General features: G+C 38.3%; 2 protein-coding genes across 2 annotated transcripts; one reads left to right on the top strand and one right to left on the bottom strand.

The window, feature by feature from the left end:
• Positions 1-124: 124 nt before the first annotated feature.
• LOC109986776 (stonustoxin subunit beta) lies at positions 125-4,038 on the bottom strand. Its single transcript, XM_029277983.2, has 5 exons — positions 3,864-4,038; positions 1,743-1,775; positions 1,564-1,626; positions 1,333-1,475; positions 125-1,004 (listed from the first exon to the last, which is right to left on the bottom strand). The coding sequence occupies exons 1-5, from the start codon at positions 3,910-3,912 to the stop codon at positions 576-578; spliced, it is 717 nt and encodes a 238-aa protein (XP_029133816.2). The 5' UTR covers positions 3,913-4,038; the 3' UTR covers positions 125-575.
• Positions 4,039-7,561: 3,523 nt separating this feature from the next.
• Positions 7,562-10,715, top strand: LOC114920426 (tripartite motif-containing protein 16-like protein). Its single transcript, XM_029277982.2, has 4 exons — positions 7,562-9,191; positions 9,615-9,677; positions 9,778-9,920; positions 10,003-10,715. The coding sequence occupies exons 1-4, from the start codon at positions 9,140-9,142 to the stop codon at positions 10,429-10,431; spliced, it is 687 nt and encodes a 228-aa protein (XP_029133815.1). The 5' UTR covers positions 7,562-9,139; the 3' UTR covers positions 10,432-10,715.
• The last annotated feature ends 6,415 nt before the right edge of the window (positions 10,716-17,130 follow it).

Here is a 17,130-nt window from a genome sequence, read left to right as displayed (position 1 = left end):
TTATGTGCTTAAAAAAAATACAGCTGCAATTAGTGTTGGGACAAAATATCAATATGGCAATCCAATTTGTTAACATGATAAAATGTCTCAAAGTAATCTGCTAATACCAAACCAAGACAAAATGTGTGTTGCTCTTAAGTCATTGTTTTATTTATTATTCACACTTTTGCAAATGTAACATTCTTTATACATCTATACCAAACTAGATAACCTTACACAGTGTTATCAAACAATAACAATGAAGGAATACAAATACATACATATAGCTTTGAGTGGTCCAGTGGGTTAAGGAAAGTCTAAAAACAGTAGAGGGTTGAATCCCAACTTATCTCATCCTTGATTGTTCTTTAATCAAAACACACCTACATATGTTTTAAAGATAATGCTGTGTGCAAAGGATTTATGCAGCCTAAATCATGATGGTTATTGTTTTAATGGCATGGAAGACAAAGTTAACCTTACCATGTTGCTGTTGTCCAGTCATCTTATGTGTAAAGCTGCCTCAATGATAGCTTTAATAATATAGAAACAGATAGTTTCACCTTATAATATGAAAATATAAGTATAGTCAGAATTTATTCCTCCTGCTTTACAATCAAACAGTGTGACTGTGTCCCCACCCAGAAACCTGGTATCATCTTCTCCTTAAAGGTGCTCTTAATCTGCTGCAAAAGTTTAACCTCCTTTCCCCCTGTGCTCTCCTCTCCCTCCTTCACCTCCTCCACAGCGTAGAAATTTAGGACACCAGCAGGCTGGTCAAGGTAAACACCAATTGTGGAGGACTTTGAAACATCTGGGATCTCTACACTCTGGCTGTTATGCCAGGCATAATAGCTCGAGCCGCTCCAGCCCAGACCCCAGGACTCCTCGTTTTCACCCAGGCCACAGGCTCCTTGGCTGTTCCTCCTCCCTGCTCGTTCGTATGCCACCCCAATCACCACCCATCCTGTGTACTCGGCCTCCCAGTAGCCCCTGAAGCCCAGGATGCCTTCGTTGCAGAGAACCTTTTGGTAAAGGGATGAGAAGGACCGCATGAATCAGAGGTGAGGTAATCTAACAAAAAGTGTGATTTATTGTAGCTGCCACTTCGGAGAATTTAGAGCAGCTTCGCTTTCTCCGCAATGCCAAACCAGTTGCCTCCAGATTTAAATAAACACTGGGGGAAGGGGGGGGGGGGGGGGGGTTGGGCTTAGTTCCATAAAACTGTTGCCTGGGTTTCACAATCTTGTAAAACTCCTCCAGCTCTGGCGGTGATGGCAAGTTCTTGGCACATGAAAAAATGTTGTTTTTAAAAAAAAAAATTCATACTTTATTCATATCTTCATATTTTACCTGTGGTGCGTACTCGTATCGCTCTGCTCTATCCAAGACAGGACAAGTGACCTCATCTGTCATTCGGGCCACCTTTGTCCCGCCCTCTGTGATCCAAAGCATCTTATTTGCTGTTTTGTCATCCAGGGAAAGGTTAAACCAGTCTAAAAAAACATAGAAACACACAATGATTTACAGAAAAGAATGTGTTCAGACCAAAGAACAAGATGGGTAAGATTGTAAGAATCTTACGTTTGATGAGATCAGCTCTGCATGTCGGTTCAGGAATATTTGGCTCATATGATGGTATCTTCTCTTCTCATGTCAGAGCAACAACAGTGAAATGTCAGACAAGGTCAGGAAAACTCTGAATAAAAGAGAACTGTGTCTATCCTTTTAACTTTTAACATGTACAAAGGTTGCTGTATTACCTGTGGGTTTGTTTCCAGCTTTGGATTTTTTTCCTACAGAAAGGGGAAAAAAATTGAGACAAAAATGTGTTTTTGCAACAGTAACCTATATTCAAGGCCACATACTTGGCTGTTATAAATCCTACAGTATAGACAGCGGTATGTGTCAGGTGTGTCTCAACTTCTGATGAAGTGAGACACTTAGAAAACTTGCGGTTATATTTAGAAAACCATCTGTCTCTGTCACATCATCACATCAGCAAGTTCATGCTTTTGTGGAGCCATCGGTTGATTCATGCCAGGCAGCGAGGAAGATCTGGACACCTCTCATGCTGCAGGGGTCGAGTGCAGTCACCCTGGAGTACAGAGTGTGAAGCCCAGAGGTAGTTAATCAGGTAAGAAGAGCAGGATGATGTGCTAGCTAAGGCCAGATAAGTTCAGATATATCCAACATGTTTCCATTGGCGTTTAAAACAACAAGGGAGCATAGAGTCAGCAAAATTGACAAATAACGTGCTTGAAAAGGCTAAAATAAGAGTTAGTTTTAAGTGTATTGAACTTAAGCTGCAACATAAGCAACTTCTTCATCCATAAACATAAATATAGATAATTAAAGGAGCGATGAATAATTAGTCTATTAGCATTAACTTTTAAAATTAAGCTTAGCTAATGGCTTCCTTGTGCATTCCTAGAAATAATGATTGATTGATTTTTTCTATAAAGTAATTGATTTATTACTGTTGCATAACAATCTTAAGCCCTTGTGCCAATTGAGTAACTGAATCTTTGGTATCATGTGTAAGTCTGCAGTCTCCAGATGGAGATCAAAAAGAATAGACACCTAATCCTGTCAGCATTAAGATGTCAACATCGACTAACATAACGTGTGTTTTATTTATACCAACCATCACATCCAAAATAAATGACCTGTTTTGTTCGCACATCAGCATCATCTCTGAATGTGTGAGCCTTGGCAGGCAGGGAAAACTACAAAGTTCCTGACTTTGACGGAAATAAACCGTAGGAATGTTTTTGTAGGTTCTGTAGATGTAAGAGTTCAAGGTGAGGCTGCACTCGACAAGAACAAGTAAATCTAAATGTCATAATTTCGCCCATTTTTTCAAACCAAACATCTATTTTTGCGCCACTCAGTATGCATGTCAGATCCCAGTGAGCTGATATTTATCTCTATGTTTACTGGAGGTTGACAGACGGCATGTAGGAATGTTAAACCACCTGTCTGGATTTAGCAAAAGGTGACGGAAGGAACTGCCCTGTTTGGCTTCATTACAGCTTGATACAATACAAAACATTAAAGCTTTAAAGCTGCATCAAACCCCAATGGTGCCGACCTACATGGGGCGTGTTAGTCAAGTTAAGAAGGGATTTGAATAAATATTTTGATAATGGGTTATTACATGCACTCATTGTATTTTTAGATTAAAGTGAGTGAGAAGAATTGCATCAAAGTTGTTTTTGAACTTGATTCCTATCATTTAAAGCTACTAACACAGTATAGTACATATAAAATAAAACTAAAGTCAAATCTATTTTAAATGACAGTAAAGTAGCTGTGAGATGTCTATACTCCATGTCATGTTATAATAACAGTTTTAAGTCCTTGAATTAATACAAGATGATATGTATTATTGCAGCGAATGCTTACTGAAGACACAGTCTGAATCATAGTATACACACAGCTTAAATATATAGACATTGTGAAATCTTTAAAAATGCAGATAATGTTGACACTGTAAGAGCCGCTCTCCAATGCAGTAAAACCATGACATGCCCTTCATTACGACAAGCATGAAATTCAGCCAATGAAATATGGAGCTTTGCACACAGACATCTGTATAGACACTTACACAAACCGCAGCAGGCACAGGCTGAGGTTATTAAATCAGTCATTTTAAAGCTTTACTGTATAAATAATAATATCTACATTACAACCATCAATTTATAGCCCTACTGCAATAACAAGTAAAGGTTAAATTTGACAGAAAAAAGATTGAGATTCAATTATGAAACATTTGGAATGGATATGCTCTCGCAAAATCTTAATAGAAAAACAAAAAAACAAATCGTAGGATAAAATTCCAGCATGGATGAATTGTGAAAAAAAAAGAAAATAAATGTCACCTTTTTCTGACGTCCGAGTGTCAAATATGATCATGGTGGGGGTGGGCATGTTGATAATGTCTCTTTAAGCTTTTCCAGTTAGGCTGTCTGATGAATGAGGCGTCCCTGGAGGCTCCTCTGGGAGATCCCTCGATGACACTCTTATATAGCTTTAATTTAGGACATAGGGGAAGGATGCAGGTGGCATGGAAGTGAACGTGAGATTAAAGTAAGGAGGGGTTAAGGTGAGGGGCTTGTAACTGGACCTGTGTGTGTATATACAATTTTCCTTAAAAAGGTTGGATGGACGCTTCGATGTCTGTGGGTGACCCCCTGTTACCAGGAAAACCCCACCCACATGCACCATACATCTCTACCACTGATCTTCCCACATTGCACAGTGACAGCAATGATGCATTGATGGTGGATATAGCTGATGTATTCACACACACACACACACACACACACACACACACACACACACACACACACACACACACACACACACACACACACACACACACACACACACACACACTGAGAATGCAGCTGCAAAGATTTAAATCTTCATTGGAGAGTTCCTGCTGTCAACCGCTAAGCAGTATGTTGTTTAACATGAACAAAGGCATGTCATAATGTTAAAGTACGATTATGTAACTTTTTAAAAACATTTTTGAAATAAAAAAGAATTTCAGGAATTATCTATATGATGACATAACGTATTTAAGAATCTCCTACAGGGTAATTAATTAAACATCGTTATTTTCCTCAATTCTTTCATTAAACATTCATTCATGTTCATTTCATTAATTTCATTTATTAAACTGTATTCATATCCTGAGATAATGTGATTTACAAATGAATTTCAATATGTATACAATATCAGACAGTCTCTCTGTCCAACTAAATTTTATAGAAAGTTTCTAAGAAAAAAATATCTAAATATCTTAATAACTTGTTTAATATTAACTTGTACTTTTCACAAAATCCCATGGCAACCTTCAGTCATCAATAAACTGCTAAACTAGACTTGGAACCAGATAAATCTGCAGGCTCAATTTTACTTGCCCTGGCACATGCTTCCTGTTCCTATCCAGTTTAGACAGATTTCCCTCTGACCTGATTCAGGTCAGACCAATCACTACTGGGTATCTAATGACTGTCTGTCAGAGGAGCCCGGTTGGGGAAGCTTTGTAAACTAGAAGATTGCCAGGCCTGGACTGGCAGTCTTACAATTTAGCAATTTCCAGATGGGTGGGTCCATCCAGTGTGTCCCAAGGCGACAACCAGCAATGAGAAAAAAAAAAAAGATATGCAAAAAAGAATAGGTCTCCTGGTTACATCAAATTTGTCCATATGGCTCCTTTAAAAGCAAGGCAGGATTAAAAACATTGAAAGCCCTTCTAGTGGATCCATCCATGTAATGTCAAGGGTTTGGGTGAAAATAGTAACATTACATTAAGAAAAATAGCACAAAGTTGAGTTCACTATTGCATCAGAATAATACAAAATAAAACTGTGGATTTGGTCATTTATTGAGTATTCACCACCAAATCATATTTTAAACTTGGGTTGCACACTCAATCACAATTTGGTTTTAAACTCAGTAGGAACATTCACAATAAACACATCATAAAAGTCTTGATTGAGCCCAATAAATAAGACCAATTATTTTTATAATTTAAAATTGGCGGTACAGTATGTGAACATTTGACCAATTAGATGAAGACCTGTGTATAGTGGCTATTCTTTCATACCATTTTCATGCAGTCAGATTACACCAAAGCTAGTTACGACCCACTGAGCTCTAGCTTGGATTCCAGCATTGAAATTAGTTTTTTTGTTTTTTTAAAGAAAGTGTGAAACTGGGTCTGTCAATCCAAGACATATTTTAAATTTTTCATCCGACTTAAATACATTTATAACATTAAATACAATAGTTTTCCTGACAATTTGATGGTTTGATAATTTTACATTTAGGCATTGACAGAGTGGAAAAAAATGATGATTGTAGTGCGATTTCTCCAGACTTAGTTTCAACCCATTTGATTTTTCCATACAAAAATGTTAAAAAAGGCCCTTTATGAGTTGAATCAATTATGAGTTGTAATCAGTCAATCTTATTTTATTAGCCCTGATTCGTAACAAATGTTGTCTAAGACACACTTTACCAAAAGACTTTACTCTTTGTTGATTTTTACAGAGACCCCCCCCCCCATTAATTCACCATCAGTACAGCACTTGGAAATATTTAGCATAAACAGTGGTAAGGAAAAACTGCTTTTCAGAGGCAGAAATCCCAAGCAGAACCAGACTCCTGTTGTACCGCCTTCTGCCGCAGCGGTGTTGGGCTTATGCTGCTACTCTGTGATATTAACAAGAAGGTTCAAAGACATGGTAGAGAGATTTTAAAGCATTCCCAACATGAGTACAGTAATGACTACGTAGGCATAAAGACCCTTTGGAGCTGACGTAGCTACTTAGTCCATGACAGGAGAAGGTCTTTCTGGAAATGTTGGTGGCTGACAGTGCAGAGCCTCCGACTTGAATGCAAGCTGTTGTGAGTTCTTAACCAAGCTACTTCTGAATGAATGTTTTTTTCTTTTGTAACTGATGCACATTGCACGTCTACGGCCATTTAAGCCGCTATGAATATGAAATGCATACTGAAAATCCATTGGGACATTTCCCAGTGGCCTGAGGGTCTATTTGGCCTGCAGTGAGTAGTCAATGTGAACACTGAGAGTGGCTGAATAGAATGCAAACATCATGCAAGTGCGACTCTGGTTGGTTCTGTTGTGGTCAGCGAGTTGCCGAAGTTTCCCGACAATAAGTTTGCGATTGATATCGTTTAAGATAACATCCTAATTTTTGTTTTAACAATGTGCAAAATTACGGTTGCATAATGAGTGACATACTAGATAGAGTCCACACACATTCACTGCATGTCATCCAGTCTAGTAGGGCAGACTACTACTATCACAACAAGCTAAGATAGCGTAGCTGCCTGCATGACTTAAGTAAAAAATGAGTAAACGAACAGTGCCAGGAGACAGTAAACAAACACCACCAGCCTCAATCCACAATCATTGGCTCATGGGGACTGAGAGGCCCGTGATGGGGTCAAACTCCCAGCCTGAATTATTATCCTAGTCCGCCCCTGCAGCCCAGTAACCTCAATAATGTCACAACTTTGTGCCACTTGATTGAGGGTTCCTCGGTTCATCATAACAGGCTGAGCTACGCTCTTGACCTGCATTATTCCATCAATCATTTACATTTACAAATACTTGAATGAACATGGCACAGGTTAAAAGAAAGAGCATGTCGCTGGTCGTAAACCTTTTCTTGTGATACGCTCTCCTCTCGCCTGAGGTGTTTACTGCGCCGGCCCCGTGCCAAAACCTCCTGCTGAGAAGGCCTCCTCAGGTTCCTGCCTGCACAAGCAGATGACTGCAGCGCTGATTACAGTGAAACACCTACTAAAGATACCAGAGGACTTTAATGTCAGAATTGTCCTAGACTGACCACTGGGATTAAACAGGGATATAGTAAGACAGAGTTTGCATTTCGGTTCTTCCTAACCTCCTCTCACAAGTTTTTAAACACGGCTGACAGTTGAGTAATTCCTGCAAAAAGGCCGAGCTGGGATCCTTTTGGCTTGTTGAGCTGGACGGTCAAGGCCTTGACAAACATTCTTTACCTTTAAGAAAGTCTATAAATAAGAAAATGTTTGTTAAGAATGTTTTTTTTTTACTTAATGAAAAAAGGAAAGAAAATCCCATTTTACTTTTGCATGAAGGATGTAAGACATAGTTACATCTGAACAAGTGAACCTTTTGTGTCTTTACTTGTTATGTCTTGTACATTTCTAAGTAGTGCTTTTTCTTCAATCATTATTTGTACAGCGCCAATCCACAACAGGTGTTAACTCGAGACTCTTATCAAAAGGGATAGGGGGAGATCCTGTTGTCCATACATCCTTGCCGCTGAGGTGGAGGTCGGAGCAGGCCGTGCATGAATGAGTATGGCGGTGGTTGTGGGGACGACACAGTCCAAAGTTGGTGGCTGGGCGTCAGAAGTTTTTGTTTGTTAATAATAAAGCAAGATGAGATATTTTGTCGAACAGAACAGTCAAATGTGTGATCGATTGAGGACCTCTGCTGTGGAAATTTAAAAAACAGTTTGGCAGTGTGCAGTGAATCACTTTCACCCTGTGGCAGTGGGTAGATGTAACAGACTTTCTGCTTATGATAGTTATGAAGAATATAAAAATCGAAGAATATCCTGATAATATCGTAGTGAATCCAAATTGTTACGCGTACAACAAGCATGGCAGAAAGTGAAAGAAGCGGCTCCACGGTGGATGAGTTAGTTCCAAAAATGGGTGTGACTTCAGTAGTGTGGAATCGGTTTGGTTACAACAGCTGAGACCTACAACAAACCACAGTAATATGTAAGAAGTGCAAGAAGGCTGTAACAACAAACCCATCAAACTTACTTCACCACCTCTAACCTGAGCACTCAAAGGAGCACAATAACAATGTGCTTAAATGATATGCTATTAAAATTAATAAATACAAAATTCATATTTTCTATATATTTTTCAGTCATTTATCTCAAAACCACAAATAAATATTGTGATATACTTTTAGGGCCATATTGCTGACCCCTAGCTGATGATGTTAATTGCATTTGTAGGTAATAAAGAGGCATCAGTATTCATTCGAGTTGTTTTTCCAAACCACTTAAAACTCCACAGAAGCTTTAAAGAGAGGAAAAACAATTAAAATTACAATTAAAATCGAGAGGTCAAATCAAGCAACTCTTAGTGTATAACAAGAGATGAACTTCTAACACCTAATTAACTATCTTATCTCTCCATCACATCCATAAAAGGCTTCGTCTTTACAATCTTACATAACCCTTTATTCTTTAAAGGATCACCACATTCCTGAAAAAGGTATCTCGAAATATGAGTGTTTGATTCCAAAGAGACTACAGGATAATTGTTGAAGTAAATTCAGATCTCCTCAGATAAACATGGGTCAGCGGGTCAGGGGCGGTGCTGCCCAGCACATCCTGGCCTGGCAAGCTCCGTGGCACGCCCATTACTGAGCTCATTATCTCTACATACCTTACAAAAAGTTCTCTGAGAGATCCCAAAGGGGCCTCCAAAACCTTTAATACCCCCATTTCCTGGGTGTATATAAAGAAGGCTTTTGCATCACTGTGGCAGAATGCTGCTGCTAGACGCTAACATTTAGGGAACCCGGACACAACACTGAGCGATAAAGATGCCAACCAGTGCTCCTGATAAAAGAATCCTGCCTGCCACTGGCAGACCTGGTGAGTGATCAATTCTTTTATTAACTATCAGCAGATTATATATGTCTGCATGCTCTTTAGATTACTGCAGAATTACAAACTTGTGGTAGTTTGATGGAATGTTTTTCAATGAGTTTTCTTGAGCCATAATGCATACTAGTGAAGGTTTTATATACTTAAGAATTAAATCAGTGAGGTTAACTTTGACAGCTTGAACTGTTTTTAATCAAAGAAACTGACACTTTTTTTAAAGCAGGTTTGAATACTGAAAGTATAAAATGTCTATAAATCAAAACCAAAGTATCAAATTAACACAGAATAACTGTTTAACTTTATTGTTTTGTATTTTTCAGTTCAGGTTTTAAAGAGTTAAAAGTAAAAGAACTTCCTAAAAGCCACTGCTTTTCCATGTCGCTGTATAATGCTGTCACTCTCTTCAAGCAGAAAATATCCCAGAGTATGATTCTAACATCCCTGAGCCCACATGCAGAGCTGATCTTCTAAAATGTAAGAAAAACAAAACAAAAAAGCCTACTAACTTTTTTCCTCACTCATGATGTGAGAATGAGCTTTTCTTTCTGACTGTCAAATCTTCCACATCTACCAGATTGGATCAATCTGTCTTTTGATGACAAGACAGCCAATAAGATGTTGTGGATCACAGAGGGTGGAACCAAGGTGTCGCGAAAGACTGATGATGTCACTTGTCCCGTCCTGGATAGACCTGAGAGATATGAACACGCCCCCCAGGTTGGTTTTAAGTCCCAAATTCGGACATTACATCCCTTTTTTCATCCTTAAATGACTTAATTACTCCTTTTCTTTCTTTAAGGTTCTCTGCAAGGAAGGTATCCAAGGCTTCCGAGCTTACTGGGAGGTGAAATATTCAGGATGGGTGGTGGTCGGAGTAGCCTACGAGGGGGCAGGAAGGAGGGGGAGTGACGGACCCTGCGGGCTAGGAGAAAATGAACAGTCCTGGGGTCTAGGCTGGGGTGGATCCCACTACCAAGTGTGGTCTAATGGCGTCAGCACAGAAATCTGGGATATACCTCAGTGCTTCACTATTGGGGTGTACCTTGACCATCCAGCTGGTGTAATCAAGTTTTACGCAGTCAATGATGTGATGGAGGGAGAAGAGAGCGGAGGCACACAGGAGATCAGGCTGCTGCAGCAGATAAAATGCTCCTTTAAGGGTAGGATGATGGCGGGTATCTGGGTCGGACAAAAGTCATCATGTGTCTTAGTCAAGCATGAGGAGTAATATAAAATGAGTCAGATTTCCTTTAACCATTATATTACATTTCCATTTGAATCTCGTTTACAAAAAAACTGAAACATGTCAAATCTCCAAATTATCATATTTTAGAAAAATGCATGGATAAAAATCTTTGTATATAGAAAAATGAAAATCATGTTTATTGGTGTCATAAATCTTGTAACATAGTGTGTTGTATTTTCTGTAAGAAAAGTTATGTTCTTTCATTTTTAAGTCAGTATTTTGTTTTTCTTCATTTAAATGAAATAAAGTTGTAATTCCACATACAACATGAGTCTAAAAGTGTGAATTGTCTTTTATTATATAGGTACCTCCTTTATGTAGTCACAACAATATGTTACTTGATTTATAATTTAATGAACATTACATGGGTAGTTCATGGAATCGTATTGCTATCAGTGTCACTCATTTTGAAATGTTATCCACAAACATGAAGACAAATCAGCTGGAGCAACTAAAAGGTCAGCCACAACATCTACAGATTCTCTAGGATTGTAGCAGTGCTAAAGTTGATGCAACATCCAAATATTTTCTAAATTAACCACGCTGTGACAGTTTTTTTATTACTTTTCAGATAGCTCTGGAAAATATTTTAAAGAGAGGAGAAACAGGACTTGGTTTTGGACTCCTGCGTCGCTTTGCATTATGCTGGGGCGATAAATCATGATTTATAAATACAAGCTTACAGCATAGCAACGTATATCCATCAACGTTATGTGAAGCATTCAAAATGTACTTTACCTTCAGCTGCTCTGGATCTTTCATTCTTCACCTTCCCCTGTTAACACTGAGCCGGTGAGCCACAGGATTACGTTGGAGGCATGAAAGCAGATCTTGATAGGCAATAAACAGGATCCCATGTAAGCTCACATACAGGCTAAATGAGGGCGTATCAATGGAGGAGCGCTGATGTCATGCAAGACAGATGATGTAGAACAAAACAAGTTCAAATGGAATTTGTTTTTTTGTGGGCTTTTTACAATATTGGACTGACAAGATCAGAAATGAGTTTTCCACAACCTGCAGACACAACTGAACATGTGACAAAGAAAATAGCAGTGAATAATTATACATCCAAAAAATATATTTTATGTATGATTGAGGTAACAGATAAGCCATTAAACACGACCATATAGCCTAAAACTCTCTAATTTGTAAAGACGTCCTGTTTGCCAAGCCAAACCATACTGACATCATCAATGCCATACAGAATATCAATAATGGATTAAAAATTTCACCCTCAATGTAACGAAGACAATATTGCAGAAGGCCGTATTTACATCACATACACGAATGATTTTTGCAACAGAATGTGTGATACACTACTCAGAGAAACTAAAGAAATGGACATCACTTACATCTTTTTATAACCAAGACAGTAAAGCAAAAGTAAAATAGTGCAGGGTTGTATTTGTTCAGTATGAGATGGGAGACATTATGTAGCAATCACAATCCTTACAACAAAAATATCTAGCTCGACAAAATACAACTTTCATGGTTAACCTTGTTGTTAAAGTACTGCATGTGTGCAGTGGAGCACTTAAGGCAAAGCATTTGCTGCTCTTTGAATAATTTTAAATTTAAGAAAAAAAGTTTAGACTTTTCAATACAGTTTGTAATGATGAATAAATACCCCAATCCTATGATTCCTTTCATAAGTCAATGATTAGAAATATTTATTTAATTCTCTCTTCCTTGTGCAAGACTGCATTTTCATGTTAAGAGACACTTCAGTGACAGGTTTTTATTTTTCTGTTGAGAAGCCACCCCCTCATCGTCTATGCAAGGAAAACTTTGTCTTTGGCTCCCCCCACTGGCTCACACCAGTATAACAACAAGTTGAGCCAACATGTGCCTCGCTAGAAATACCCTGAGGACTTCCTCACTTGTTAGACCACCCACTGTCCAGTTATTTAGGGTTTTATATACTTAAGAAGAGAACGCAAAGAATACTGTCCGGTACTTCTCTGCATTATAAAAACACATAGGGAGAAAGCGGACCAAGAATTGCCTCATGTATCAAGGTGTACCAGTGTATGAGCCTACGGGTCTCCAAAGCAGGCCATCCAACCCGAGAGTACAACTCACAATGGTGAGTCAGAGCTCTACAATTTGTAATGAACCTCAAGGATGCATGGTAGGCAGTATCAACCATATGGAGACACTGAACAGAGGCGTGCATGTACAAAAGATCACCATAATCTAAAACAGGTAAAAAAGTTGCAGCGACAAGCCATTTTTTACATTAAAAGAAAAACACAACTTGTTTCTAAAATAAAAACCCAATTTTAGCCTCAGCTTTTTCACACGACACAACTCATGTGGTTTAAAATGAAGGGAGTCATCAATCAAAATACTCAGGTATTTGTAAGAGTGTACAACCTCAATTTCCTTTCCATCAACTGTAGAAAGCACAGGAACATTTTGTGACCTGGTCTTTGATCTGGTAAAAAACAGAAGCTTGGTCTTATCTGTGTTTAAAACAAGTTTCAGTTCATGCAGTGTATTTTGAAGGACAACAAAGGTATTTTGCAAATTTTCAACAGCTTGTGCAAGAGATGCAGCACAGCAGTACACAATAGTGTCATCAGCATAAAAATGTGTTGTAGCATTTGACACATTTTGACCAAGATTATTTACATAAATGGTAAATAAAAGTGGACCTAATACAGAGCCCTGCGGCACACCCTTGTGGACAGCTATAATATCTGAGCATAAACCATCAGATCTAATGCACTGCGACCGACTGCTAAGATAGTTAGAGAACCAAGAAACAGCTTCTTCTGAGAGTCCTGAGCTCAGAAGTCTAAATTTTAAAACATCATGGTCGACTGTGTTAAAAGCTTTAGACAAATCAATAAAAAAATGCAGCACAGTGTTGTTTCTTGTCAAGTGCTACAGAAAAGTCATTTACCACTTTCAGCGCAGCTGTGACAGTGCTATGCCTTATTCCGAAACCTGATTGATAAGGTGATAAAATATCATTGGTGTATAAAAACTCCTTTAGCTGATCACTCACGAGAGATTCAAGGATTTTAACCAGTACTGATAAAATTGATATAGGCCTATAGTTGTTCAAAATACTTGGGTCACCCCCTTTCAATAAAGGGAGGACAAAGGCAGACTTCCATATCTTTGGAATTTCCTTATAAATCACTGTCAGGTTAAAAAGATATGCAAGCGGCTCTGCTACAGAATCAGCTGCTAGCTGCTAGCTTCAAGAAATAAGGATCCAACAAGTCTGGTCCTGAAGGTTTTCTAGGATCTAGCTTTTTTAAGGCCTTATGAACATCCTGCACAGAGAAGGGCACAAAATTGAAAGACTGACCTGTATACACTGACACATCAGTACTGGTCTTCACAGATGTAGAGCGAGCTGAATCAAACAGGGATCCATTAATATCATTTTTGTCATGAATAGCAACAGAATCATTCATAACAAAAGTGGGTAAAGCTGGAGAGTTCTTGCTGACAGAAAGAAATTTTATAACTTTCCAGAATCTTCTCGGGTCATTTAAATTTTTTGTAGTGACAGACGAATAATACTCAGATTTGGCTTTCTTGATAAAAGAGCAACATTTGTTTCTTAGTTCTCTAAAAGCAATCCAATCAGTAGTATAACCTGTTGCACTTGCCTTTGCCCAGGCCAGGTTTCGTGAATGAGTAGTTTCTGCGAGTTCCAGGGGTTATCACGCCCCTTAACTCTGTATCTCCTGAAAGGTGCATGTCTATTTAAAATGTGCATAAAGCCATCATTAAAAAAAGTCCATGCCATCTCAACATCAGGGATCTGTTCTATTCTACTCCAGTTCAAACGAAACAAATCATGATTAAACCCCTGTTCATTAAAATGTTTTAGATCCCTCTTTAAAAGTATACAGGGTTTTGATTTAGGGATTTTAGTGTTTCTGTTTGCAGCAACAACAAAATGGTCACTCAAATCATTGCAAAAAACACCAACAGCTGAAAATTTATGAGGAACATGAGTTCTTATTTATAGCATTTATTTATATTTATTGCATCCCATTAATCCAGCCATCCAGATATACCTCATAATTCACTTTTTTTGGCTACATCTGTAAATTTTGCAATTACTGTACATAGCACAGAATTACTGTACATAGCACAGACTCTTGCACTCAATTACTGTACATAGCACAGACTATTGCACTTTCTGCTTATTTGCACTTCTGGTGAGATGCCAAACCTCATTTCGTTACTCTATACTTGTATATGTGTAATGACAATAAAGTTGAATCTCATCTCATCATCTCATCTCAAGATCAAATCAATGAGGGTCGATCTCTCAGGGTTTTTATGATTTGGGCGAGTTGGTGAATTAATCAACTGGGTCAGGTTGACAGAGTCACAAAAAGGTTTAAAATCATCAGATACTGGCTTGAGCCAATCCCTGTTCAGATCACCTGTTAAAACAATTTCATTATAGTTTAATCTTGATATAAGTTGCATCAAAGACTGCAACACATCAATCACGGCAGATGGAGGCCCATAACAACCAACAACAGTTAGACTGAAATCCTTAGACATTTCTAAACTCACTGCCCGAGATTCCAGTTGTTTGGGAATCGATTCAGACAGAATTACCCGAGCATGAAATTTTGATTTAACACTAAATGTTGTTAAAAAATCACTTTACATTGAAATATTTTTTTACCACCATCACAATCGGTTTCCATTATTAATAGTTCATACGAAACATAAAAAGAAACATGAGCAGGGGCATTGATGGCCTACTGGTTAGTTTAGCAAACCCATGTATGGCGGCTGTTGTCCTCGAAGCAGGCGGAACGGGTTCGTATAAAACCTGTGGCTTCTTTCCTGCATGCCATACCCCACTCTCTCTGATTTCTGACTCTATCCACTTTCTGATCTCTGTAATAAAAGTGTAGTGGAAGAATACTATCTGTAAATACTAAGATTAGGATGATCGTGCGTCATTTAGCAATTAGAAACTGTTTCTCTGTATGGCCTTGGTCTGTATCTCCAACAGGAACGCTCCTCAGGATCTGGGTACAGCATGACCTTAGATCAGTACCTTCCTGACAAAGGAGTTTCTGTTGGTGTTCTTCCATACCAGGTGCCTTATAGAAGCTTGCATAGATAAATCACCAGGCAAACTAGCAGAAGGCGTAGTCACTAGGGCAAGCTGGAACCAATGACGATGTATCACTCATGTATATGCAAAATACCTACACCCTGTGAAAGTATAAATATGCTCTGCAATCGGGATTGCCCCGGGAATCTTTGATGCACTTGTGACTGATGTTACTTTTGTAGCTGATTACCTCTTTTGCAAAAGAACTTTTTACTATATGCAATAAAATACACAAAGACAAAAGACTCTGACTTGAGATCTTTCATTACCAACAGAAAAATCCACAACAAAAGCCCCAAAATTCATATTTGAGTAAGTCATATGAGCAGTCAGTGGATCGCTAGAGGAACTATGGCACCTGACTGCCTGCTTTTCCCTCAATAGTGCATCAAACTAATTCTCTCCATCAAATGTTACTGAGGACGAGGCACATTAAAAGGAGAATTTCATCTACAACTGAAAGTAATGCAATGTCAACTGTGTTGAAATAGGGGCAAGAAAAATCAGTGTCCAAGCATGTAGAGGTAAGTTAATTACTATTATTAAGAAAAGGAACAGTGCATCAATCTCTCATGTGGGGCATTTTCTGTAGGTTGACAAGCTTATTTTAAAATGGTAAATATGTACCATTGGTATAATAGTATATATTTTTATGTTATACGGGACATGCTGAGTCGAAATGAAATAATCTTTATTGAGGAGTAGCTGAGGTTAATACTTTGGTAGTGAAGGCTTTAATAATCTTCAAGTCAGAAGGTGACCACATATGGGGATGGCTGCCTCCAGAGATGGAATGATAGACGACTTTGAGTTTATAGCTTCAGCAATAATCCTGCCGAAGTTCAAGATGGCTTTGACAGAAAGGATTGATGTCATTAGCTGTGTATGTACACATCAAAATATAACTATAAATGGGCATTTTCTTCTTCTCTTGGACTTGAAATCACAGATTTTTTTTTAAGTAGTTCAGGAAATGTTTATTGGTAGAAGACCAACAATTATTCATTGATGAATTATACTCCTTTACCTTATAAAACTTCATGTCAAAATACTGATAATTTAAAAGTCTCAAGTATTGCCTTGGCACTTATTGTTTCTTTTAGTGTGTACTTGTATCTGTGCACTGAAAGAAAGGAACCTTTACCTATGCCATGCTTTTTTTTTTTTTGCTTTTTTTTGTTGCTTTTTTTAGGTGATGCAGAACAATACAAGACAAGTGAGGGACATGACAAGAGCAAAAGTATGTAGGAGACAGGGGAGACACGACGATACAATGCACAGCATAGACAAAGACAAGACAAAACAGGCAAGCAGGGAGTAATAATGATGTTTTGCAATTTTGTATGTTGAGGGTGTTGAAGGGCCCTGCTTGTGTATGTGTGTGTGTGTGTGTGTGTGTGTGTAATTCAAGTGTATGCTTGTATTTATTTTTACCTTTCCTTTTTCCCTTCCTCTATACCCCTATTCCTATTTTTGTCCTTCTTCTTTCCTTCATTCCATTTTTCTTTTCTCTTTTTTTTTTCTTCCCATTCACTTTTTTCCTTTCCTTCTCCTCCTTTCTCTTATTT

This window comes from Labrus bergylta, chromosome 21 (genome assembly GCF_963930695.1).
Source record: "Labrus bergylta chromosome 21, fLabBer1.1, whole genome shotgun sequence".
Taxonomy (NCBI): domain Eukaryota; kingdom Metazoa; phylum Chordata; class Actinopteri; order Labriformes; family Labridae; genus Labrus; species Labrus bergylta.
This window is presented reverse-complemented; position numbering and strand designations above follow the sequence as displayed.